This window comes from Chamaea fasciata, unplaced genomic scaffold, assembly GCF_029207755.1.
Source record: "Chamaea fasciata isolate MVZ Bird 193981 ecotype frontalis unplaced genomic scaffold, bChaFas1.0.hap1 SCAF_23, whole genome shotgun sequence".
NCBI lineage: Eukaryota > Metazoa > Chordata > Aves > Passeriformes > Sylviidae > Chamaea > Chamaea fasciata.
The window spans coordinates 5597990-5624841 of NW_027094108.1; the positions used below are offsets into that span (position 1 = coordinate 5597990).

Genomic DNA, 26852 nt, shown 5'->3' on the forward strand with positions numbered 1-26852 from the left:
CTGTGCTGGCTTGTGCAGCCTGGGGGACTCTGGGACTGGTGCCTGTCTCTGGTTGTCACAGTGGCTGTGACACCTTTATTTCCATCTCTGTCTCATCCCAGCATGGCCAAAGGGAGACACATGACTGCTCTTCTGCTGCTTGCAGATGCCAAGATCTGTCAAAGGGTCAGGAAGGGGGGGCAATTGGTGTCACCAGTGTCACAGAGCTGCCCCATGTCACCCTCAGCCATGCCCTCACCCTGCCCAGACCTCCTGGGCTGAGGGCAGAGCCAAGAGAGAGTGACATGGGAGCAGTGCTCACATTTGCAGGCCCACTGGAGCAGCCCTTGGTGTTCCAACCAGGGCCACCTGCAGAGCCTTGCTGCCAGGCAGCCACTTGAGAGGGAGAGGAGCAGCTCGTTCCCTGCCAGCGTACCCTTGACAGGTCCATCCATCATCTCCTGAGCTTTGCCAGCTTATTAGCAGATGTTGTCCTGTCCCCAGAGGATGAAGAGCGAGTGGAACAAATGGACCGACCTCCAGATGTCTGGCACATCCCTCCAGGTTCACTGTTCCTGAGACAAACCTGCTGCTCCGGGGTCCTTTGGGCATGTGATGCATGAGAGAGGGGCTGTGGGCTGGGAAAACAGGCCAGGTATGCAGTGCAGGGAGGTGTGATACAGGGCTGGAGATGTGCTCTGTTAAGCACAAATTCAGTGCTGGGTTTTGTAGGCTCTGCTGGTGACACTGGGATCACCCAGGTGTCTGGGTTGCAGGGAAAGTGTAGGTGTGCAAGTCTTGAGCTGAGTTGCAGGTGAAGGGCTGCCCCTGTCCCACGTGCACTGCAAAACCACCCTGGGCATGTGGGATCAAAGATCCAACTGCAGGGACAGGCAGCTGGGGCTGGCTGGTACCAGGGGTGGCACTGGGGACACTGCAGCACTCCTGGTGGCTCACAAAGAGGCAGGACCTGAGATCCTCAGAGCAAGGGTGTCAATTAAAAAAATATGGGAATAAAAGAAACCCTGACCTTCCCCAGGGCTCCAGGGAGGGCATTTGTGGCAGGTGGCTGTAATTGACTGCCATAAAGGCAGCAGAACAACCCCTCTGCAGCTCTCTGCTGGGTGGCTGCAGATTTGGGAGGCTTCTGTGTGTGCCACAGCCGTGGCTGTGGAGCCCAGTGTGTTTTAGACTTGGTGCATTTGATTGAATTTTTCCTGCTGGTCACTTCTCTGCTGTTTGCTCTTCCCAGAGCTAGACTGGGAGGTCCTGGTCTCCCACATGTCACTGGCATGGCATGAGGGAGCTCAATCCAGAGCAGGACATGTTCTGAAGGTATCTCATACCAAATGCAGGCTTGTGCTGGTGCCCTCTCCTGTGCCTGTGAAAGGCTTTGCACGTGTGTCCTGCTTCCCTCTAAAGATACTCAGAGGTCTCTAAAGTGCCCTCTAAAGTGGGCTCTGAGACACTCAGAGGTCCATGACTCCCCGAGCAGTGCCTGTCCCAGCCCCAGGTGCTCCCCAGCCCTCCCTGTGTGCTCATGCTGTCCACGTGCCGGGAGCTGGCTCCCGATGGCTCTGCCCTGGTGCACAAATTCACCTGTAATTTGTCATTTAGTATAATTTTCCCCTTGAGTGCATCTAAAATAATTGTGACTCATTGCTACGGGTAATTAATGGGTTTTTTACAGCATTAAATGCTAAGTGATTACAATTGCTCTGTGCAAATCTGCTGTGCTTCGTGTTCCCATCCTTCCTGCTGCCTGTCTCTGCCTACCTGAGGTAGCACTGATTTCTCTGCCCTTAATTAAATACTGGTGGAGGGAACCACTTCAGTGCCTCTGGAATCACAAGTCTCTGGTTGCTGCATGGGTGGAGATGGTGGTTTGCAGGTCCAAGGGACATTGACACAAGTTAAAGGCAGCAGTTCCTGACCTGCACCTGCCCAGCACCGACTGGGACTGTCCCATTGCTCAGCTCCCAGCCCTGCTCATGCAGTGTCTTCATCCTTTCCCACACAGAAAAACTGAGAAATTTTCTTTTTCTGATTTATTTTGGAGTTTGGTTGGGGTTTTTTTGCACCAGCTGGTTGCCTCCCAGGTTTGCCTCCACCTGAGGATAAGGTGTACCCATGCTCATCTCAGTTTTACACCCAAAACCAGTGGGTTGCAGACTGGAGGGTGCTGCACTGGGGGCACTTGGCAAGGGCAGGGTCTCTGAATCTCTCAGTGTCATCAGGACCAGTCAGGAGCAGAGCCTGCCAAATGTCTCGGGCTGTGCTTGGTGCAGCTGGAAATGGACAGCAAACCTCCCCTGAAATCTGCATCCCCTGTGTTCTCTCCTCTCCTGATGCCCTTGAGGAGCTGAAAGGTGCCAGAAGAGCTGGGGAACAAAACCAGCCCCAAACTGCTGCAATTTCTCTGCCTTCCCTTGCATCCCCAAGTCTGGGCATTTCTGCTCCTGGCCCTGATGCCCTTTGGGCAGTGGAGGAGCAGAAATCTGGGAACAAAGTCTGGAACTGCTGGTCTTTGCTATACCAAGATGTGACACCAACCTGTGACACCAACCTGTGACACCAGCCTGTGGTAGCACCTCTGGCACGTGCAGCACGTGTCCCTCCTGCCAGTGGCATCACTGCCCTGCTGTTAACAGAGCAATTGGTGCAAAAATGCCACAGAAACTGGTGACAGAGCCTGGAGAGGGACCAGCCAGTGCTCCCCACACCAGGGATGTGTGACTGGAGCTCTGCCTTCAGCTGCCACTGCTGGAGCAGCTCAGGTATAAAAAGGCCCTTGTGTCACTCTGCAGTGTGTGTCAGGTGGAATATGCTGGTGGCATCAGTCCAGGGAGACCCATGGTGAGGAAAGGAGCGTTATTAATAAGGAAACAAATCAGCACCTTGAAACAGAACAAACAGCACGGAGGGACCCAGCCCACTGAGGATGCTGGATCACAAAAAAACCCCTTTTACATGCCTGAAAGTGAAGATTGAGGCTGTATGCAGATCTGGCCGCTGGAGGTAAGGATGAGAAAATTAAGGTATTACTACCTCAGTGGGAAAAGACAGAGATGAGTCAGAGTCAGGAATAATCCTTGAATCACTGGAACTGGTCCTAAAAGTACCTCCTGAGTACAGGGACCCAGAGAGAGCCTGCTTTCCCTTATTTGGAATGTAAGCCTGCAGGAGAGGGCAGATCCTGCCACCCCCAGACAGGTACCTGACATGCCACATGTCACTCTTGAAGAAATCGATTTTTTAACGAGAGACAAGCTGTTTGTTTGTGTGACAAATGATCCACCCGAGGGGCTGATGGGAGAAGGTGCTGGGATGAAGCAGAGTGATGCCAGAGCTGGCGTGGGATGAGCTCCTGCATCAGGAGGAGGCAGAGGAACTGCAGGCAGGTTGTATTCTCAGAAAAAAACACCTTTTTCCAAGGCTGTCTCCTTTGGCCTGAATGTCCCTGTGCCTCTAGAGAGAGGGCAGTGGGTGTGCAGTGCCTTTTCGCTGTACTGTGCAACCAAAAAGGCTCTTTCCCTGTTGTTTTGGGCAAGGGTACTCGTTGCTCTCTGTGGCAGCACCCCAGGGTCTTGCAGAGGGACATGTACCATGTCCCAGATGTGGAGATTTAATTTCTGGTGATGCCTTAAGTTTTAGCTTTCATGTTTTTCAGATTCTGTGCTGCTTAGGTGTAGTCCTGAACCTCATATTAAGTGCTGGTAGCTCCCTTCACAGAGTAGGGAGACAAAACAAATCCTTTTCCTGCTGAAGACCAAGGACAACTTTCAGGCCCAAAAGCACAAACAAGGGTGGGCTGAAGGGAGGAACAAGAAGGATGGGACCTCACAGCCTGAAGATTTAATTAGACAATTAAACCCCAATATGCAAACGGACCAAAACTTGTAAAAATATAAGATCTTATGACCAGCTAGCCATTTTATGACCATTCTTAGTCCACGTTGGGTGTAGCCCTGGTCAGGCTCTTGTCCTGCCCAAGGTGGATCCTGGAGGCCTTTCAATAAATCCCTACTATATCCCCTATCTCTGTCCAGTCTCTGTTTCAGGTCAGCCTTCCCAAGTCATCACTGAAACCTCCCACAGAGATGCTTTTGGGAACCTGGGCACAGCCAGTGTTTGTGCCACCCACCACGAAGTGAGGACTGCATTGTAACTTTGCCCCATAAATGGTATTTTTGGGATAGCTGCCAAGAGATTGCCAGTGCTGCATGTTTGATCCTCTGTCTGAGGGCAGGCAGTGGCTGGACATCAGGCACAGGCACAAGAACACCTGGAGCTTTGCAGGCAGCTCCTGAACACCACAGGCACCCAGGTTTGCTTGTGAAGCGATGGGGAATGTCAGGATGGCAGTAAGTGCAGCTGGGGGAACAGAAGTTCCCACAGAACCCAGTTTCCAGATGAGCAGCTGGAGGGGAGAAAGGCTGGTTTCCTGTGCACTACACGAGAACACAGCTGAGCTCGGTGCTGGTGGGATCCCACGAGCTGCGGGATGACCCTCATCCAGGCACATCCCTCTGACCCTTGTGCCCTTCTCTCTGCAGCCTGCCAGCTGGGATTTTACAAATCGGCCCCTGGGGACCAGCTGTGTGCCAGGTGTCCCCTGCACAGCCACTCGGAGAGCCGAGCAGCTCGCGTGTGCCACTGTGACAGCAGCTTCTACCGCGCCGTGCAGGACCCGCCTTCGGCCGCCTGCACACGTGAGTACCTCTGGGGAAAGATCAAAGTTTGACAAGAAAGTTTCACAGGGATTTATGCTTAGCAGCAAGCTGATATGATAGGGTTTAACTCGTGGCCAGAGTGTTATGAGCCACCTGTAAATGTATCAATCTCTGAGGGTCCAGCCCTTGCAGATTGGCTTGAAATAATCTTGGCCAGATTGCTCTTCAGAGGTGTTCTGTACAGTAAAAGGTTTAATAAATGAAATACATGAATAAATGAAAATAACGAACGTTATGGAAAACAAAAGAAAAGCTGCCCACAGGTGTCTGGGAAAACCTCTGACACCCTGCTAGAAACAGACATGTAAAAAGGGGGTTTTTTGTGATCCTGTCCCACACGAATATCCCTGTCTGTGTCTTTGCTGTCTTGTGTGCGGCACATTCGCTGCTCTGGGCAGTTCTGTGTCCCTTGCAGCAGTGTTTGTGCCCTCAGGTCCTGCTGCCCAAGGCATGTCTCTCGCAGCCAGCAGCAACTCAGCCGTTCTCTCTCCCCAAACGTGGAAAAACAGAGTGTCCAGCTGCCTCAAGCTCCGTTCTTTACCTCCCCAAAACTGGCATTATCTCCCTCTCCGAGCTTTGGCCTCCTCTTTGTTTTGGTCAAGCACCATTAAGTACTCAACACTTACTCTCCTTAGTAACTTATAGGGAAAAGAATTCTTTATGGCAAAAAAGGAACGAACCTAACCCCCAAGAGAGCGACAGTCAGTTCCCACATCCCTGATAAGCTGTGTCAAGGGAAGTATAGGCTGGATATTAGGAAGAAGTTTTTCACTGAAAGAGTGATTAAATACTGGAATGGTCTGCCCGGGGAGGGGGTGGAGTCACCGTCCCTGGATGTGTTTAAAAGAAGACTGGATGTGGCACTCGATGCCATGATCTAGTTGAGGTGTCAGGGCTGGGTTGGACTCGATGATCTTGAAGGTCTCTTCCAACCTGGTGATTCTGTGAATTCTGTGCTTCTGTGATACCCTTTGCCTCTCTTCCAGGGCCGCCCTCCGCCCCGGTGAACCTCATCTCCAGCGTGAACGGCACCTCGGTGACCCTGGAGTGGGGCCCACCCCTGGACAAGGGCGGGCGGGCGGACGTGGTGTACAACGTGCTGTGCCGGCGCTGCGCGGGCGCGGCCGGGCCCTGCGAGGCCTGCGGCAGCGGCATCCGCTTCGTGCCGCAGCAGATGAGCCTGGTGCAGGGCGCCCTGACCGTCACCAACCTGCTGGCGCACACCAACTACTCCTTCTGGGTGGAGGCCGTCAATGGGGTCTCCGACCTCAGCCTGGAGGCCAGGAGAGCCGCGGTGGCCAACATCACCACCAACCAGGCAGGTAGGTGTGGAAACCGTGGAAAATTAGAGTTTACCGTTTTAGTGTACAGTAATGTATGTGGGGCGATGTGGAGGATTTAAGGCGTTGTCTAAGTCTTTCGTCTTCTTGGTTTCGGGTGGTTTTTTTCTAATTGGGTGGAAAAGGTCCTTATTGCAGGCCTTGGGTGGTCAATTACTGGGTTAAAAGTATATATAAATGTATATATAAATAACATAGATGTCATATAAATATATGACACCTATGTTATTTATATATACATATTTTATATACATGTACACATATATTTACATGTATATACATATAAATATATATTCTTTTTATATATAAATAGATATATAATATATATATTATATATACATCTATTTTTATATATAGTATATAACATCTATTTATATATATACACATATATAAATATTATATATATTTATATATATGCATATAAATATATATACATACATCTATTTATATATAGTATATAATATATATTATATTTAATATACAAAAATATAATGTATATATACACACAAATTGTAATATATATTATATATACACACATATATTTACATATATATACATATAAGTATATATACATCTATTTATATATATAGGATATATAAATAATATAGGTGTCATCTCAGTATTGGGTAATTAGCACTTAAAAGACCTTGGAAAGAGTTAGAGGCACCTCCATTTTCTACCTTTTTAGTTAGAGCTCACGACTCTTGAGACTGTGCTATAGATAAGAATTAATAAACACTGAGTCCGAACACAAAACTGCGATTCCTGTGTATTAATCCTGGCTCTAACTCAAAAAAAAGCAGATAAGAAACCAACAGGAAGGAGGAGCAGAGCCACCCCCCAGGCTCAGCCTCTGGGGGTGATGCTGATGTTGCTCCAGCATCGCTCCAGCCAGTGTCTGCAGGAGCCAGGACCTGCTCTAGCAGTGAAGGGCTGGTTTGGTGATGGGCTGGGGACGGCCAAGAATTGGGACCCCTGTCCTCTCTGCTGCTGGAGGTGGGTTCAGGGAGCTGGGGTGGGCTGGGGACACGTTGCTCTTCCAAGGTGACTTGTACCTGTCTCTGCTTCTGCCTCATGGTGTCCTTTTCCCTCCTCTGTTCCCTTCACTTCAGCTTGCAGCCACTGTTGGAGGCTCCTTTTCTGTAGGAGACAGGGGACATGGAGAACACTTGTTTATTGACGGGAACACTAAGTGGAGCATGAATGCTTCAGGCTGATCCTCCAGCCTTTTGTCCCTTCCCAAAGGGCCAGGCAGCAGTTCATACTCTGCTTTTATCTCACACCGATGCCAGGGCCTGGCAAGTGACAGCTGGGAAAAGTCTCTCCCATGCATGTCTCACCTTTGCAAATTCCTCACTGCATCTGTCCCCAGGAAATTCCTCTGAGCAGTGCTCTAGCCCAGGTAGGACAGGACTTTGCTCCATGGCACTTTTGCATGGAGCACACTGGGGGCAGAGAGATCAGGGCAGGGACTGACCCTCCTTATCAGTCCTCCCAGTTTGAAATGAGCCCACGAGAACTTCCCGTGATGCTGAGCCCCTTCTGCCCTGGTGACAGGGGTACCAGTGGGAGAAACTTGAGGAGCCTTGCTGGATAGCTCATGGCTAGCATGAGAACAGGTCCCTTTGTCACTAATGCCAGCCTGTGGCACTTCTGCAGCACATGGAAATGGCTCAGTCCTGCTGGCTTGATCCCTCACAATCCCTCCAAGTGCCCTGATGAGCTGCCTCAGCCTGATGCCTCAGATGGAGATGCTCTCAGGAAGTGCTGAATATCCCCATTTTGACCACTCAGCTGCAAAATGGATTTTGAGCAGGTGCTGTGAAAGCAGCGGGGTTGGGAATTTGGTAGTTCAGCTACTGTGCTCCAGGTGCTGCGTGTGACAGAGCCTCCTGCCCCCCGGGGGCTGAGGGACTGTGACACTGCACAGGGGGGACTTCTGGGTGCTGGTCACCCTTGTCCCCCCAGCCCCAATGGGTGAGCATGGCTGAGGCAGATGCGGCACAGGTTCCCTGGGCGCTTTGGAGCAAAGGCATTGCCCATGCTCATGCAGTTTAACTGATTCCCACCATCCCACCCTGTCCCATCTCCCCAGGGTACTCTGTACCAGCAGCATTTACTGCTTCTCAGAGGAGCCAGCCCAGCTGCCTTTCAGTCCCTGGGTGTCCCACTGCTGCTGCAGCCCCTGTGGCCTCTTTTGGCCTCTGTGCTGCTCTGGTGACACCCCTGCACTGCAGCCATGGCCATGGCAGCTCTGTCTTCCCCAGGGCTGCCACATCCCATTTTTCACCTGACAGTGAAGCTCACACGTGGGGCCTGAGAGCTTCCCATGAGTCAGACCCCATGGCAGTCCCTGGCCATCACAGCACCCACTATACTCTGAGGAACTTTCACTGGATATTTTCCCAGTAGGAAGAAAGGATGGTGATTTGGTTCCTCCTGTGACAGCTACAGTTCAGGCATGGCTACAGGTACCAGAACTGATTCCCAGGCTCCCAGCTCAGGGCTGGGAAGATGACAAATATCCCAGTAGAGCACCCCCAGGGCACTTTCAGACTGGTGCTCAGACCCTGACCACACTTATCATCTCCCCTTTCCCTCTCTTTTTACCCCAGGTAGAACAAGAGGGGACAGAGTGCTGTTAGGGATCTCCATGACCTCCAACCACACTGGTCCTTCTCCTTTCTGGCTGCAGATCACAGCAAATCACCAGTGTCCCCTCCTGCCTGTGCTGGGACAGTGCCCTCCTCTCTCATCTTCTCAGAGCTGCTTTTACTCCATGGGAAAGAGACTGACACAGCCAAAACAAGGAAAAGCCTGTTTGCAATCCCCATCACAGCACTCATCTCCACATGGCTTTAATTAAACCAGAATCCTGGTTTAAGGGGTTAATCCAGGGGTCCTGCCTAGGGCTCTGGCTCCACCCTTCCCTGTTGCTGTCTCCTAACCCCCTGTGTCTGGTCCCCAGCCCCGTCACAGGTGGTGGTGGTGCACCAGGAGAGCACAGGCCAGAACAGTGTCACCTTGCTGTGGCAGGAGCCAGACCAGCCCAACGGCATCATCCTGGAGTACGAGATCAAGTACTACGAGAAGGTAACGCTGAGCTTGTCTCTCAGAGAGGCCCCTGCTGCCAGCCAGCCTTGCACAAGGGGCTTCTCTGCAAGGCTTTGTGGTCTCTGTGCTGATGCACAGAAGGTTTTGTGGTTGATTTTCCCCAGGATAAGGAAATGCAGAGCTACTCCACTCTGAAATCCAAGAGCACCACTGCCACCATCTCCGGGCTCAAGCCTGCCACCCGCTACATCTTCCAGGTGCGGGCTCGCACCTCTGCCGGCTGCGGGAGGTTCAGCCAGACTGTGGAGGTGGAAACGGGGAAACCGGGTGAGTGTGTGCAGGTGTGGGGTGTGGGAAGTGTGGGGCAGGGAGCATGGAGCCTGGTGATGCCCTTCTCCATGTTCACTCTTCCCCCACAGGGAGGGGCCCTGCAGGCACGTGCCCTGGAGTTTCAGCCTGCAGGGTTTGCTTGAGGTTGCATTCCTGATGTGTTTGGAACAAGAGGAAACAGACTTAAGTTGAAACAGGGTTTAGGTTGGATAATAGGAAATATTTCTTCACTGAAAGAAGATACTGGAACAGGCTGCCCAGGACAGTGGTAGAGTCACCATGCCTGGAAGTGCTCAATGAATCTGTTGAATCTGTGGCACTTGAGGACATGTTTAAGTGATGGCCTTGGCCATGCTGGGTTAATGGTTGGACTCAGTGATCTTCGAGGTCTTTTCCAACCTTAATGATTCCCTGGTTCTATGCTTATACATTAGAAAGAAGAGGGAGGAAGGATGTAGCAGCTGGGGCAGGGAAGACCTGGAGGGGTCCTGAGGCTCCAATCTCCTCTCTGTACTGGTTTGCTGTACAAGAACACACCGAGTTCATGCAGCAACAGCCCAAGTTTATTGTTGGGATTCCCCTTTTATAGGGGCTTCAGATTTCCTGCAGGTACACACGATTGTCTGAGGGCTTAGCACCACCCAGCTCACTGGCCAGTGATATGTCTGCAGTCATGGTTCAGTGGGATTGGCCAAGGTCCCGTTTGAATTTGAAGACACTCTATCATTATCGTGTCCAGGGGCTTCTTTACTTCTATTCTCTAATGAGCTGGGCTGGTCGAGTTGGTGCCTGTCATGGCTAATTTTATCTGTGCAGCTATAGACCAGCTAAAGCTGTCACATGTCACCATGGCTTTCCCAGGTCTCTCCCTGGTTTCCCCACATGCAAATGGTCCCTGTGCACTGGGAGAGGCTCAAAACTGGGAATAGGTGGGACAATGTTTCATCTATGAAGACCATGACCCCATTGTCAGCCCAAGGCTTTATCTTTGAAGACCATGGGGTAGGTACATTCCTGAGCTCAGCAGTGTGTTCCCCACTCCAGCTCAACCCCTTCCTGCCCTGCTTTTTCCAGTGTCTCTCCGGTACGACACGATGACGATTGTCTGGATCTGCCTGACACTTATCACTGGCCTTGTTGCCTTGCTGGTGGTCCTGATCTGCAAGAAGAGGTAAGGGTTTTCTGGAGGCCAGCGGGGTTTTTTGGAGGTCTCCAGCAGGGACAGGAGGGAGAACTTGGGCACAACTTTTCTCCTTTCAGTTTGTCCAGAGCATCCAGAGGTCCAGGGTTAATGAGCAGCCAAGAGACCTCATTTAAGGGTCACCACTTTCCCTGAGGCAGAGCCAGTCTCCAGATCTTTCCCTCATGCCAGCAGGCTGCATAGTAATTAATCAGTATACATACTATAATATAGAATATATGGAATATCAGTAGCAAGAGCAATACCAGTCCCAGAACTACTATCAGTACAAGAGATGACAGGATGGGCTGGTGGGTAGGTCAGGAGTGGAGGGATCTTTTCCACAGCAGACAGATCCGATGGAGACTGTGTGCTCTGTATGAGAATGGCTGAGCCAGGCATGGGGAGCACACCTGCTTTTAGCACTGCCAAGCCTTGGAGAGCACCTGGAGAGCACTTTGATCCAGACCAAAGAGTCAGTCCAGTGAGATACAGGGATGCAGCTGGTGGATGGCCAAGTGTTTTCTCTGGCCGCCCACAGCCCCAGCATGCAGTGCCTTCTACCCTGATTTTGGAATGCTTGTGGGAGTGAGGCATGGGAGCTTCTATTCTGACCCTTGTCCTCCCGTGGCAGGCACTGTGGGTACAGCAAGGCTTTCCAGGACTCTGATGAGGAGAAGATGCATTATCAGAATGGGCAAGGTAGGACACTCTCTGGGAAGGAGCCCAGCCCCATGGATGGGCAGAGATGGACTGGTACTCCCTGACACTGCTGTGGTTTCCAGGGGGAAAGGTTTTGTATCTTCCCTCCTCCTGGCACATGTCTTAGGAGACTTGAGTGGACGATCTGATCCCAAGGGCGTCCTGGTAATGGGGTTGGAATTTGAACAGTGTGCACTGAGAGTGCAGCAGAACCATCCCAGAGAGCAGCAGGCCAGGGACAAGGGTGGGGGTGATGGAATGCAGCAGTCATGTGGAGAACACCTGAGCAACCAGGTCCTGAACTGCTCTGAGGACACTGCTGGGCCAAAGAGTGACTTAGGGTTCCTTGTGCTGCATCTCCGTGGCTCCTCAGCCTGTGCTGCCACTGCCCATCCTCTGCCCTGCTGCTGGGTGTCCGTCCTGCCAGCAGGAGCAGGGCGGTCATTCTTCCCCTGTAATTGCCACTGGTGAGGCCACACTTTGAGTGCTGTGTCCAGTTCTGGGTGTCTTCAGTTTAGGAAGGACATTGAGTGCTTTGTCCAGCTCTGGCCCCTCAGTTTAGGAAGGACATTGAGACACTTGAGCGCGTCCAGAGGAGGCCACGAGGCTGGTGAGGGCCTGGGAACACAAACCCTGTGAGGGATGACTGAGGGAGCTGGGGTTGTTTATCCTGGAGAAAAGGAGACTCAGGGGTGACCTGATCACTCTACAACTCCCTGAAAGGTGGCTGTGCTCAGGTGGGGGTCGCCTCTTCTCCCAGACAACAACTGGCAGAATGAGAGGACACAGCCTCGAGCTGCACCAAGGGAAATACAGGTTGTATATCAGGAAAAAGCTTTTTAAAGAAAGGGTGATTAAATACTGGAATGGTCTGCCCAGGGAGGTGGTGGAGTCACCATCCCTGGATGTGTTTAAAGCAGACTGGATGTGGCACTGCAGTGGTTTAGTTGAGGTGCTGGGGCTGGGTTGGACTCGCTGATCTTGAAGGTCTCTTCCAACCTGGTGATTCTGTGAATTCTGTGATCTCCTCTCTCCACTTTGAAACCTGGCAGTGAAGTTCCCCGAGTCCAAGTTCTATGTGGACCCCCACACGTATGAGGACCCCTGCCAAGCTGTGCATGAGTTCACCCGTGAAATAGAGGCCTCCCGGATCAAGATTGAGAAGGTCATTGGGTCTGGTGAGTCCTGGGGCCCAGCTGCCTCTTTGCATCGTGTCTGTTCACAGAAATCCATGATCTGAGGTTGTGCCGTGCCCCTGGCCCGCTGGGATCAGAGCTGTGCTCAGCAGGGCTTCATCTGCTCCTCATCCTTTTGAGATCAAATCCTTGGGTAGAGTGGGGGTTTGGGGGAGTGTAATAAACCCTTTGGAGCAGCCTGGTGCAGGGAGCTGCTCGTCAGCAGGTGTGGCACTGGCGGCTCAGGCTGACACAACAGATGGCTCAGCCTGTCCCCGTGGGTGTCCCAACGTGCACCCATGAAAAAACCTGGGGTGACAAGATGCAAATTAAATTGCAAGCGAAATGGTACGTTTTCAGAAGAACAAAAGGGAATTTTGCATAGGAACAGGGGCTTTTGGGGAAGCACAGTGCAGAGCTGGGGCTGGAACTTCACCAGCAGCACCCTGAGGGCTTAACCCAGAGCAGTGATGAGGGTCATCCTGGCTGCTCTGAGACTCTCAAATTTGTTCATTAAAAGCAATAAAGGAAGTGCCACTGTAATCCCTGCCCTTGGCCCATTGCCTTCAGTGACAGACACCAGAGAGAAGTGGTTTCTGACGTTCCCACCCTTCCTGAACTGAGCAATCCTTTCAGAGGATTGAATCCTGGAGGGGTTGGAGGGGATTGAAATCCCGACTGAAACCCCGAGGGCTGGGGCACGCTGTGAGTACACTGACAGACTGGATGGTTCATGGTGTTGGTGGGTGAGAGCAGGAAGCTGAGGAGCTCTCCATGCCCCCACCTCCCCTTGCCTTGCAGGGGAGTCTGGAGAGGTGTGCTACGGCCGCCTGAAGCTGCCAGGGAAGAGAGAAATCCCCGTGGCCATCAAAGCACTGAAGTCTGGCTACACGGAGAAGCAGAGGAAGGACTTCCTGAGTGAGGCCAGCATCATGGCACAGTTTGATCACCCCAACGTCATCCACCTGGAGGGGGTGGTCACCAGGAGTACGTGACTGGCAGGGGAGGGAGCTGGGATGCATCTCACTTTTGGCAGCCTGGGAGATGGGGCTCAGGGCCCACTCTGGGTGCACTCCATCCCTCACTGCCCCAGTGGCTTTACAGATTTGTGCATTTACCTGGGACAGCCACCCCCTTGCCTCCTCCTCCAGGACAAACTTCCCCATGGCAGCTCCACACTGTGCTCTGCAGCATGCTCCAGATCGCTGTTGGTCTGGGAGATGTCCTGCTCAAAGGCATTTATTTTAAAGGCTGCCTGTATTGAATCATAATTTGAAGTCTTCCTCCAAAAAGGCACATTCTGATGCAAAGCCTTACATTAATGGCATGCAGATTTCAGCAGGGTAACGAAACTGACCCAGCCACATCAATAGCACCTGGAGGGAAGGGTACCTGTCTGGGTTGTTGCCAAATCCCCATCGTTGGGCCAGTCCTGCCCAGTGCAGAGGTGACACCACTCTGAGGGGCTGCAGAAGACCCACAGACCTGGATTCCTGTCTGTCCCAGTAAAAATCTGGCACTGGGCTTCCTGGAGGAAGGTGACTTCTCTGCTAACTTGACCTCCCTTGTCTTCTGCAGGCAAATTGGTAATGATTGTTACTGAATACATGGAGAACGGCTCGCTAGATGCCTTCCTCAGGGTAAGGAGCCAGTTTGTATTTTCATTCACTGCACGTCCCCTGGGGCTGCTTCCTGCTCCTCAGCCTCACAGCCACTGAACCCCCTGTGTCAGAGAGAGCAGTGGGTGCTGGGCTCTCACCTCTCCAGCAGGCACAGGCTCCAGGCATCACGTCTGGTTCCCTGGAGTGACACTGCAAAGGCAGGGACAACTGCCTGAGCACGTGCCAGAGGCACTGAGAGGGCAAGAAGTGGGCTGGGGCAGAAGCAGGAGGCCCTGGGGTCAGAGGAGGAGGTGCTAATCCAAAGATGAGAGGCACTGGGGGGGCTGGTTTAACACCAGCAGCACCAACAGGATGGTGGTGGGTCGCTGTAGGACACGAAAGACTTCAAATATTTCAGAAGGCAAAGTGCATAGAAAAAAAGGCTTTATTGTCTAAATTCTTACTACCTTTTATAAAGTGTTCCCATACAGACTTAACGTGGTTGGTGAATAGGAACGACACCTCTCTAATCCCATTGGTTAAACCAGAGAAACAGCAAAACACCACCTGGAGAAAGATTGTTTTGAGAAAGGAGAGTTGTTTGCCAAGATTGTTTTGAGAAGAAGCTTTCTTGAGAAATTTTTCCTTGGGAAAAAGTTAGCAGCTGTCAGCAGGCTGAAATCTCTCAGGCCCACAGTGGTGAACACCACGAGCAAACTCCGGGTTTATTTCCTTTCCAGAAACACGACGGGCAATTCACCATCATCCAGCTGGTGGGGATGCTGAGGGGCATTGGGGCTGGCATGAGGTACCTGTCTGACCTGGGCTACGTGCACCGGGACCTGGCCGCCCGCAACATCCTGGTCAACAGCAACCTGGTGTGCAAAGTGTCCGACTTCGGCCTCTCCCGCATCCTGGAGGACGACCCTGATGCTGCATACACCACCACGGTGGGTGGCTCACACTGCTGGGCCCTGCTGATGGTTGTGCTCCCCATTGACACCTGGAAAAGTCAGAGATTCCCGAGTCAAAATAGGTAGGGCAGGAATGGCGATGTCGCTTCCTGCTGATATCTGGGCTGGCGGCTCGAACCCAAAGAGCTCCTGAGCTTTGATGCTTTGTCCTTCACACAGGGGCATCCCAAAAGTGAGGGTGCAGTGAACAGAGAGCAGCAGGATGGGAGGGCAGGGAGTTACCAAACATCCAACTGCTCCCATGGGAGTGTGTGGCCTCTGTGTCCTTCCCAAGGCTGTGTAGCTCCATCCACTCCTCAGTTGTCCAAGAGCCATCAGTCCGTTGCGGGGTGTTCTGGTCCACCCTTCAGCATTGTGGCCACACACTGGTTTTTCCACGTGACTCTGCCTCATTCATGGATGTGGAAAAGCTGAGAATTTGTTTTGCAGCCTATGGTTTTGTTTCATGCAGGTCACTTTTGTCTGTGAAGCCATGTTGAGATTTTTATGGCCAACCTGGCAGCTCTGTTTCTTGATGCCCTCCTCCATGGGAGGTTGTCCAAAGCAAAATGAAATACATTTTCATAAAATACATAGACTATGTTAAATAAAGTGAGCTCTCTTTGCTCTTCTCTGGCTATGAAAAGAATTTGTGTGCTCCCCTGGAACACCTCACGACAGACTGTTCCTGATGGAGGCCAGCTTGGAGCTGTAGCAGAGGAGTCCGAGCATCATTTCTCAGAAAGACCAAGACTACAGAAGCAGAAAGAGCTCCAGGCTCTTTTGGGGGTGGCTGATGCTGAGCATTTCCCAGAGCAGCTGCAGCTCTGAGGGATGAGTGCACCATGGCCCAGTCTAAAGGACGTGGCCTTCATGGTCCTTGCTTGGCTTCAGCAGAGTGAGAAGCTGAGCCAGAGGGGCTCTCATCTGCTCCTTCTGGTATCTCAAGAAATAGCATGTCATTCCAGATAATCTAACTTTGGGGAAGGCTCCTGCTGCTTTGTTTCTAGTGCTTTGAGGTGTCTTGGTGCAGTGAAACTCACCAGAGCTGGCTGCTCTGGAGGAAGATTGGATAGTGCATGGTGTGGGTAGAGCCAAAGCACAGGGTTGCAGTGGCAGAGTCAGGGTCTCTAGTGAGGCCTCAGTCAGGGTACCCTGCAAAGGAAGTTTCTTTTGTGTTCAGAAATTTGCGTTCCTCCTGTGTTGTCTTCAACATGCTCGGGAGATTGCTCCCGCCAGGGAACTCTCCCAAAAGACACATTGTTCATCTTCAGTCCTTATCCAGGCACCTGCCAGAGCAGGCAGGAGTCAGCTGGGTAAGAGGCAAGTCTCCCTATACAGGTATCCCTGAATGGTCATGGCACACCATTCCTGCCCCAGGTGCTCTGGGAAGCCCACTCGATGTCCCCTACACTGCAACTTACATTTCCAGCTTGAAAGCATTCCTAGTCCATATATTGCTGATTTTTGTCAGCATGGTCCTTTAATTGAACACATCTGCCTTTTCAGTCCTTGCCTGTCAAAGCAGGGAAGGACAGGAAGCACATCCCATCAGTCTCCCTGTCTGCTCAAGTCAGGCTCTCTGCTTGCACACAGAGTCAGCTCAGTGCTTGTGTGCTCTGGTAGCCCAGGGCTCCTCTTCATCACTTTGACTTCCTTGTCCCTTGAGCACTGGGGGACAAAACTGTGCATGAAGACCTTGTAAAAGAGCACAGTGTTCTCCTTGCTCTGCTGGAGACACCTTGAAGTCATCCTTCACGTCCACCTCTGTGCAGATCACCTCCTCAGTCCTGTTTAGAATATGCCACCCCAGCTTTGTCGCTTGTCCAACAGCTGTCCCAGCTGCAGAGCTGGGGATGCTGAGCCCTGCCTGCCCTGAGCCTCCTCTCTCTGTCCCTTTTCCAGGGGGGGAAGATCCCGATCCGCTGGACAGCTCCCGAGGCCATCGCCTTCCGCAAGTTCTCCTCGGCCAGCGACGTGTGGAGCTACGGGATTGTCATGTGGGAGGTGCTGGCCTACGGGGAGAGGCCCTACTGGAACATGACCAACCGGGACGTGAGTGCTGCCAAAGCTGCCCCCAGACCCCTCCTGCTGCCCTCCCCAGCCCAGCCTGGCACGGGGCTGGGAGCAGGGGCACAAGGATCAGCTCTTGTCTCTCCTCACATCCCCACAGGGCTGTGCACATCCCCTCTGGGTGCACCCCTCAGGGTGCACATCCCCTCTGTGGTGACGGCAGTCCATCCCTGCACTGCACAGCCTTTGCCTTTGCAGTCCCGTGGCTCCCAGGAGTGACCAGAGCTCATAAACTGACCCAGCTGCTGGCCCTTCCCAATCCTGCCCTGTTCCTGGGGGACACTGACTTAATCCCCGGTACAAATGCAGGCAGGGAGGTCACTGCCAGCTGGCTGTGTGCACTCTGGCTGTCCCCAATCCTGCCTTACTGCTGGCTGGAGAGATTCAGAATATGTTGTGCCACATTTCCCAGTCCCTAGAAGAGGTCAGGGCTTCCCAAGGATCATTGCAGCCCCACTGCACTAGCCAGCCAGTTCCAATGCTAGGTGTGCATCCCTTCTGCTGCCCAGGTGAGGCTGCTGAGAGCCTCAGGCTAGCACCACCCAGCTGTAGGCTTTGGGCTTGTCTGAGTTGTGTGGAGCCACTCTCACCTCGAGTAGCATAAAGTCTAAAGGGAAATGGAGGTTGTAATCCTGACCACAACCTGAGGGCAAAACTTCCAAAAGGAGGCAGTAATATGAGGATTTTTCGTTCTGCAGAACCACAGGATTCTTTTTTTTTACCTATCAGTATTATAAACCTCCCCTTTGCTGGGAGTCCCCTCTCTTCCTAGGTGGTTGTTGGGGTTTTTTTTTTTTTGTTTTTGTTTGTTTGTTTGTTTGGTTTGTTTGGTTTGGTTTGTTTGTTTGTTTTTGTGGTGGCTTTGGCAACATCAGGGCATGAATGCAGTGTCTTACACTACCTCCTCCACACACTTCCATCAAGCAGCATTTCCTCCAGCCTTGTCAACCAGTGCCATGCCCTGGGTGTAGCAAAACTGTGAGAAAAACTGAGTGTGGCTTGTCTGCTGGAGGGAAGCTGCAATATTTTAGGCCAGTGGACCACAAAACAATTCTGTTGTCAGAGCAGTGATTTCCTGTATGTGTGAGATGTCCAGCTCTGCACAGAGCCTTGCTGTTCAGCACGAGGCTTGTGCACAGCCCTCTGCTCACATCCCATGGCCCCGGCAGCTCCCACGGATCTTCCCATCAGGAGGGCTGGTAGTGGGATGGAAGTGGAGCTCCATTGCCCCTGTGGGATGGGCCCACAGGGACAGGGAAGGGCCAGGGGGATGTTTGTAGGCTCCCAGGGGAGGAGGCATGCTGTGGGCTGGGGGAGGACTCCCCAAAACCACCAAGTCATTGCTGTGTAGGAGCATCTCATGCAGGACGTGGTGCAAGCACAGGATATCTCATGTGCAAAGGCTTCTCTGCACTTCGGGGGTGTCTTGCAGGTTTTCCTAGACTTCTTACCTTCTTCTAGAAGAAATGCAGAATATTTTTTTAGAAAGAAGAAGCATTTACACCAAACATCCACTGCAGCTTGTGACCAGTTAACAACCCGGCTTCCTTGCAGGTGATTAACTCAGTGGAGGAAGGCTACAGGCTGCCAGCCCCCATGGGCTGCCCCAGCACCCTGCACCAGCTGATGCTGGACTGCTGGCAGAGGGAGCGCAGCGAGCGGCCCCGCTTCGCCCAGATCGTGGCCATCCTGGACAAGCTGATCCGCAACCCCGACAACCTCAAGTGCACGGGCACCGTGAACAGGTGAGGGCTCCCTGGCCCCTGTGTCAGCAGGAATCCTTCAAACCCCTGAGGGGAATCCCCAGGGCCTTGCCCTGGAAGAATATCCCATAGAGTGTCCACCTAGGCTGAAAGAAAAGACTTCCCCCCGTGGTGCCTTGTAACACCGTGTGATCTACCCCAGTTCTGCTCTCCCCATGTGGCCCCAATTCTCCTGGTTTCTCCTTTCCCTGTTTCCCCATTGGTTGTGGTATCCCTGGTGGCTGCCCCGTGTCCCCTGTAGGGCACTGCCCTCTGTACCACCCCTGTGCCCTCAGACCATTGGTTCCTGACCCCACACTTAACCCTGTGCACAGCACATGTCGGGTCTTTTGTCCCTGATCCCCTTTGGCGTGTTGGAATAAAACTTCAGTGGAACTCATCACACAAAAGGCCCTTCTTGCCCCTCTTGGCTGAGCTGGCCGTGGTGTGTGTGGGGTGTGGACTTGACTGCTTTGTGTAAATGCCTTCCCAGGCAGCCTTTCCAAGGGAGATGCTTATTGGGAAATTGGTAGCAGCAACCACAATCTAAATCCCACATTGCTGCAGTTGATGACTTGATACTGGTCAGAGCATGTGGGTTGCAGGAATAAGGGATATTTCTGACTGGCTCCCCTTAGGAGCATGGGCACAGGTTGTGGTGGGTAGTGGGGAATTTCCTGCACTTCACTCCCTTGCTCCCCACATGGCATCCCCATGCAAAGTGCAGCAGCATCCCTGCCTTCACCTGCCTGCGAGGGCTCTCTCTGTCCTGCTCTGCAGGGTCACAGCTGTGTGCTCAGGTGGGAAAGAGGCCGATGGCATCTGGCCTGGATAAGGAATAGGGTGGCCAGCAGGACCAGGGCAGTGATTGCCCCTCTGTGCTGGGCACTGGTGAGGCCCCACCTTCAATCCTGGGGTCAGTTCTGGGGTCTTCATGACAAGACAAAAATGGAGGGGCTGGAGCATGTCCAGAGAAAGGAACAGAGCTGGGGAAGAGTCTGCAGCACCCTGGCTCCAGACTGAGGGAGCTGGGAAAGGGGCTCAGGCTGGGGAAAAGGAGGCTCAGGGGGGACCTTCTGGCTCTCCACAAGTCCCTGACAGGAGGGTGCAGCCAGGCAGCTGTTGGCCTGTGATCCCAGGAAGTGAGGGACAGGAAAAGAGAAAATGGCCTCACGTTGTGCCACAGGAGGTTTAGGCTTGATATTAGGGAAAAATTTTCACAAAAAGGGTGGCCAGGCCCTGGCCCAGGCTGCCCAGGGCAGTGATGAAGTCACCGTCCCTGGAGGTGTGGATGTGGCACTTGGGGACATGGTTTCATGGTAGCCCTGGCAGTGCTGAGTCAACAGCTGGAGCTGATGATCTTAGAGGGCTTTTCCAACATTAATATTTTCCTGATTTCCTGGTGGCTGGCCACCAGGGATACCACAACCAATGGGGAAACAGGGAAAGGAGAAACCACGAGAATTAGGGGCATGTGGGGAGAGCAGAACTGGGGTAGATCACATGGTGTTACAAGGCACCCCGGGGGGAGTCTTTTCTTTCAGATGCATTCAGGTGTCCCTCCCAGCCTGCTCACCTTGCACCAGCCTGTCTCATGTAACCCCTTCTGCTCTGCCCCCAGGTTCACCCAGACACGTTTGGACAGGGGTCTCCTGGACCTGACCAGCTGCCTGACAGTGGAGGAGTGGCTGGACTCCATCCGGCTGGGGCACTACCGCGACAACTTTGCCATGGCCGGGTACTCCTCCCTGGGCATGGTGATGCGAATGAACATCGAGTGAGTGGCACAAACAGAGCTGGGCTGGGTGTGCCTGCACCAGCCTGCCAGCCCAAAACTGTCACCACCCTGCCTAAGCTCCCTTGTTCTAGCTGGTCCCTGCTGCCAGAGATGTGTCTCTAGGCAAACTCTGTTGAGATTTGGGACGACGTCCAAGCCTGTTGTGCAGGTTTAGCACCAACAGCAAAAAGTGACTGGCTTTGAAACTGACAACCAGATGAACCAATTAAATCTAGGAATATTTTGCTTTGCTTTCCTCCTAATCATATCTCACAGTAGAAAAAGAATAAATGATTATGGTAGGCACTTAGACCACTACAGAAAAATTTGGCAAACGGGATATTGGTGAATGTGAAACCACCACGGCTATGCTGAGCTTTGAGGGAAGGTGTGGGAATTGTGCTGAGAGGCTGTGAGCTCCACGTCACCCCCAGCACTCCGTGGTGGCTCTCCAATGTCACCATAGGCCCACAGGAGGCAATTCAGGTTGCAAGGTGCTCCAGGAGGTCACCTAACCCAACCTCGTGGTCACAGCAGGGTCAGGCAGGAGGTTACTCTCTCCTTGTGCTTCTCATTTTTTTTTTTTCCATGCAAAAGGCATCTCTGGGCTAGAGAGCGGCTGTGCTATTGTGCACAGCTTCTCTAGGATCGCTGGGAAACAATTGTGGCCAGGAATTACCTTGGACCTTTGTCAGACCCCCGTGCACAGACAGGCTCCCTGCTCAGTGCAGCCAGGAGGGACACATCACTAGAAGGTCATTAACTCATGACCAGTGGGTTAAGTAAGGTGGGTTAAGTAAGGAGAGCTGGAGAGGATCTGTCTCACCACCCTCCTGCTGTAAGGAACTTGATCCCCAGCCTGTCTAGGGAGTTTCCAAGGTGGACCATCCAAGCAGTAGCAGAAAAGAAGGCAGAACTATTCCAGCACCTGCCCTTATACCTGCTTACATCCCTCATCCCTTGCTGTTAGCAGTAGTGGCAGGGCTGGACAACAGCCTGTCCAGCCTCTAAGGAGCCTTGTTCCCTGTCCAAAGGCATGGAGCTGCTGGATGGTCGTTCCTGTGGCAGTGGAAGGGAAAGCAGAGACACAGAGGATTGTCATGAGTATTGATCAGGGCTGTACGTGGGGCCTCTGCTCTGGGATTGAGCTGATAGTGATCCTTGTTCCTCATGCACATCAGAGGATCTCTTGAACAGGGAAGGCTCATCATCCATCCGTCTTTCTGACTGAGTTATCTGAGGGCATCTCACTAAAACTGAATCCAATTTCACAGCATCGATCTTGTCACCTCCCAGCCCGTCAGGAGTGATCCTGCTCCTGCTCCCCACAGGGCTGTCACAGGGGCCTTGGCAGGAGGACATGCCCAGGGGAATGGCAGCCTCTCTGTCCCTGGGGGGATGCCCATGGACCTTCCTCAGGCCCAGCCTTGTGCTGGTGGCAAGTGGAGAAGGCCCGGGCAGGGGCTCCTGGGCTGGCCCACGGGAGGCAGTTGTGTCCCTGGGGCCTGGCACAGGTGTCTCTGACAGTGTCTTTGCTCCCCAGGGATGTTCGGAGTCTGGGCATCACCATGATGGGCCACCAGAAGAAGATCTTGAGCAGCATCCAGGCCATGAGATCCCAGCTGCTGAACACAAACGGCCCCAGGAGGCATCTCTGATCCCCAAGCTGTGCAGAGCTGCATCAGGCATTCCTTAACACCTACCCTGGCAAAGGGGCAGCAGGGTGGTGAGCAGGAACAGGGGCACCAGCAGCTGCAGCCCTGCCAGCATCTCTGTGATTTCAGCATTGGTGGGAACATGGTATTCCAGACACCTCGGTGGTCCTCCTGCCTCCTTCCCCCACCTGAAGGGGGGAGCAGCCTTCCAAGAGGACACATCATGACTCTGCTATTTCCCTCTGGCGCTGGGGGTCTCCCCACGACTATGCAGGACAGGAGACAGCCCCTTCACCCAGTGGGATGGCTCAGCTGCTCCTGCAAGTGGAGGGGTAGCAGACACAGCAGCAATAAGCAGGAGCAGTGGGCTGGGCTCGCTGTGGCACACAGCTCCTTTGGATCAGGCAGCTGGGGAGTTCCTTGGGTCTCTAAACTGAGCAGGGCTGCACATCCTGCACACAGCAGAGACAGCTCTGCTTCCTGCAGCTCCCAGTGTACTCCAGCCTGGACCTCCTGAACTGCACCAGCCTGAAGGTGACTTCATGGTCCAACTCTACCCAGAGCAGGAGGGCAGGGGACAGAAGGTGGCAGCCCCAGGAGCAGCTGGCTCTGCCTGCAGACCATTCTTCCCAGCTTGGAGGAGAGTTGCCCAGGGCCTTCTGCCTGGAGACTGGAGAAGCCCTGGAGTGCTGCAGAACACTCTCCACCTCTTTAGCTCACCAGCTCTGCTCCTCCACACATCCAGCACAGCCCTCCAGGGAGCCCAGGCATATTTTCTAGGGCCACAAGCTCAGGTTTCTCTGCCAGCAGAATCATCCTGGCATCCCCCGGGGCAGAGAGGAATAAGAGAGTGCTCCCATGTCACACGATGGAGGGACCGAGATACAATTCCTCTGTGTTATTATATTGTCCTAGAGAAACCCAAGAGCTGTGCCATCACCTGGCTGCCAGTGCCCAGGGCTGGATCACCTGCACAGAAGGGATCCTGAGAGTATTTCCAGCTGCAATCACAGCATCCTGTGCCTGGGGACAGGGGATTTGGGCACAGAGGGTCTCACTGCTGCTGACCCCAGTGTCTGTCCTGCACAGGAGCATCTCTCTGGGTGAGCTTGCCTGGTGCTGAGCAGTGGCCTCTGAAGATGTGTGGGGCTGGTCCAAGAGGCTGAGCTGGGTGCAGAGGTGCAGATGAGCTGGGGAGTGGGGCAGGCTGTGGGCTGGGAGTTTTCTTTTGCTGTAAATATGATTTTCTATGGGTCTGGGAACTGTTTTACTGAAGTAGGATGTTAAGTACACAAAATGGTCTCAAAGCACAGAAGCCTCAGTCGTGGGGCTGAACTCACTGCAAAAAAAAAAAGAAAAAATCTGCTGGGAGCATGGCTGGGGTGGGGGGTGACAGGAGGGGACAGGGACTGGAGGGGAGCCAGGCTCCCTGCCAGGGCCTGGCCTGGCCCACATCTCTGTCCTTCACACGGGCACAGCAAACCCAGCATCACTCCAATGCAGGTGCTGGAGGGATGTGGCCTGAGGGCTGCTCCTGCCAGGCCTCTTTGGGCACAGGGGGGGTGGGGGGGTGGGTTAAAGCCATTTCTCAGCTGCAATAATCCTGGCTGAACCAGCCTGTCCAGGGCTGGCTTGGCTTTCCACGCAGGGCACCTGTGTCCTGATGGATTCTCTGACTATGGCGGGCACTTTACTTCTTCCTATGGAAGCTTTTTGTAAGGGGGACAGATGCAATGTGTTGTTCCATTTGTATTGCACCCTGCGTCCTGCACTCAGCCCTGGCACACTCCCCACAGCCAGCATGTGCTGAAGCTCAGCCCAGCCCTGCAGCACAGGGGGCTGGGTGCTGGCCCTGTCTTCTCTTCCCAACATTTGGGACTCTGTCACGGACACACTGGTGAGAGCAGAGGTCACACCAGTGCCACACCGCTGTCCTGGGGGTTTGCTGGGCAACCCCAGCCAGGGGGGCTGCAGGATCTGCGTCTGGGAGCTGCCAGGTGGCCCCTTCCCAGGTTGTTCATGGCTCAGATTCTGCAGCCTGGGGCCACTGGGCTGCTCCTGGCTGTGGGGATGGTGGGGCAGGGTTTGCCTTTTATGTTCAGAGTGTGCACTTCTTCCTGGACAATAAAACTCCCTCTTTCCGTGATCCATCTCCGTGCCTGTTGTTGTCACTGGGCTGCACAGAGCTGGCACCGCGTGCAGTGAGGACAGGGGACACGCCAGCTGCTCCAGGGGGACCAGCACTGAGACGCTCAGCTGGTCACCACCTTCCTTTGCTCCAGAGAGCCTCCCACGAGTGAGGAGTATCCATGGGATGGGCCCACAGGGACAGGGAAGATCCAGGAGGATGTCTGTAGGCTCCCAGGGGAGGAGGGGTGCTGAGGACTGGGGAAGGACTCCCCAAAACCACCAAGTCACTGCTGTGTAGGAGCATCTCATGCAGGACGTGGTGCAAGCACAGGATATCTCATGTGCAAAGGCTCCTCTGAACCTCGGGGGTGCCTTGCAGTTTTTCCTAGACTCCACCTTACCTTTTTCTAGAAGAAATGCAGAATATTTTTTTCATTAACACCAAAAAACCAACCTAGTAAAACCCCAGCCCTCATCTCCTGAAGTCTGAGCTGAACTATGTTGTAGGTGGGCTTGCAAAACTCTTCCTGCAGGTGTTGAGCTGTGTTCCAGCTGCCCTTCAGTGAAGGAATTACCAGCAAATGAGCTGCAGGACAAAGAAAGCACCATTTTCAGGAAATGCCCTATGAAAGCAAAAGGGCCCCACAGCACAGGGTGGGGCTGGCTTTAAACCTGTCCCTGCCTGCCCACCTGCTTTTGCCACGCTTCAAGGATGGAGGTGTGATGGTTCACTGGCCGCAGTCCTGGCTGCCCAGGGCTCTGTCCTGCACACTCTCAGGTTATCCTGCCAGCCCACCCAGAGCTTCCTTCCTCATGGTGCCCCCTCACACTGCTCAGGGGTGCTCCTTTATGGAAACATTGGCCCCCAGGCTGGACCAGCTGCTCCTGGTCAGTGTCCCCTGTGCTGAGGGTTGAGCTTACGAGTCCTGTGCTCTGCATTCCTCTTCACCTACCCCATTTCTGTATTTACATTTCCCATCAGTACAACCCTGACTCACCCCCAGACCCTTCTCCTTTACCCAGAGAAGTTGTGGCTGCTCCTGGATCCCTGGCAGTGTCCAAGGCCAGGCTGGATGGGGCCTGGAGCAGCCTGGGGTTGTGGGAGGTGTAACTGCCCATGACAAGGGGGGTGGAACAAGATGGGCCTTGAGGTCCCTTCCAGCCCAAACCATTCCATGATAAATGTGGGTAGAAGGAATCTCTGAAGGTCACCTCATGCTGCCCCTCCAGGTGCCTGTGCAGGTTCTGCTCAGACCCTCATCACACCACGCAGACAGGGGCAGCAGCTACATCGTGCCTTGCTCACGGCCCAGTGCTGTCACTGCACAGTGGGACAGCCTGGGCGTGCTGGGACCTGTTCACTGATGACACACACTGCACTGCTGTATTTCAGTTATTAATGAAGCCAGTGTCCACACTCTGCAAAACACACATGGTTCTCTTATATTTTCCAGAACGGACATTTGGATGGATGGATGATGCTGGTGCCTGGCTCCTTCCCCAGGCAGGGACAGGCACAGGGACAGGGGCAGGGACAGGGGCAGGAACAGGGACAGGGGCACTCTGCCAGGCTGCTGTGCATGGCTTTGTGTGGGGAGGGGCCCACAGCCACTACAGCATCACCTTGTCAAAGCCTCACAGCCAGGCATCACCCTGCACCCAGCCCCAGGAAGGTGAGGCACAGCTGTGTCATTTTTAAAGAAACTGCAGTCCTGGCAAAGGCCCGTCTCTGGGGACACTTCTCCAGGACACAGAGCCATGACAGACCTCCTGCATCCCCCATCTGGCCACGGCTGGCACCCAGGGATCCTGATGGCTGAGAGAAAAGGCTCAGCAGGAATCCCCTTGGGAGGAGGATCCTGGCGAAGGGGCTGGTCAAGAGGCGAAGCAGCAAATAAACCCCTTCCTGAACCAAAAGAGCCCTCAGGATTTCCACACCCACTTAAACGTCCCCCAAGAGGATTTTATTCGGTCTTGCACCACTGGGAGCTGGTCTTTCCCTGGTAAAACAGCTTTTCTTTTCCGCTCACCCCCGGCATTACCCCAGGCTTGCAGTAACTCGTGTCGGAAGCGTTTCCTCTGGAGCTGCCCGGGCAGATTCGGCTGTGCCATCAGCAGGCGAGGCTCTGTGAGCTCTGTGTGCCTGGAGGTGGCAGTCTGGACCTGCGGAGCACCTGCGGAGCCCGGCGTGCAGCCTCGGCTCCCCCGCACAGCCTGCCGCTGCCGGCTTTGCAGGGGTCAGGTGCATTCCGGGGCTGGCGGGGACAGATGGTGAACTCGGCGTCGGATTTCCTGATGTGATTCCTGTCTGATCACACACCAGCTTCGTCTGCCAAGGAAGGCTGTACTCCCAAACCACCTCCTCTCCTTGCTTTTAGAACACTCTTTTAGCATCATGTCCAAGGAAATTACTCAGGATAATCTGGTG

The 26852-nt window shown here is 53.5% G+C and overlaps 1 protein-coding gene across 1 annotated transcript in view; it reads left to right on the top strand.

Moving 5' to 3' along the window:
- The window catches only part of EPHA8 (EPH receptor A8), a 55501-nt gene extending 33061 nt beyond the window's left edge, over positions 1-22440 (top strand). Inside the window, exons 4-17 of the mRNA XM_066203263.1 lie at positions 4536-4691; positions 5699-6034; positions 9021-9145; positions 9271-9433; positions 10511-10607; positions 11251-11318; positions 12371-12496; positions 13295-13480; positions 14072-14133; positions 14835-15044; positions 16953-17102; positions 18675-18865; positions 20484-20639; positions 22183-22440. Of these exons, the coding sequence (XP_066059360.1) occupies positions 4536-4691; positions 5699-6034; positions 9021-9145; positions 9271-9433; positions 10511-10607; positions 11251-11318; positions 12371-12496; positions 13295-13480; positions 14072-14133; positions 14835-15044; positions 16953-17102; positions 18675-18865; positions 20484-20639; positions 22183-22297 (2141 nt within the window). The 3' untranslated portion in view covers positions 22298-22440. The remainder of the gene's footprint in view (positions 1-4535; positions 4692-5698; positions 6035-9020; positions 9146-9270; positions 9434-10510; positions 10608-11250; positions 11319-12370; positions 12497-13294; positions 13481-14071; positions 14134-14834; positions 15045-16952; positions 17103-18674; positions 18866-20483; positions 20640-22182) is intronic.
- The last annotated feature ends 4412 nt before the right edge of the window (positions 22441-26852 follow it).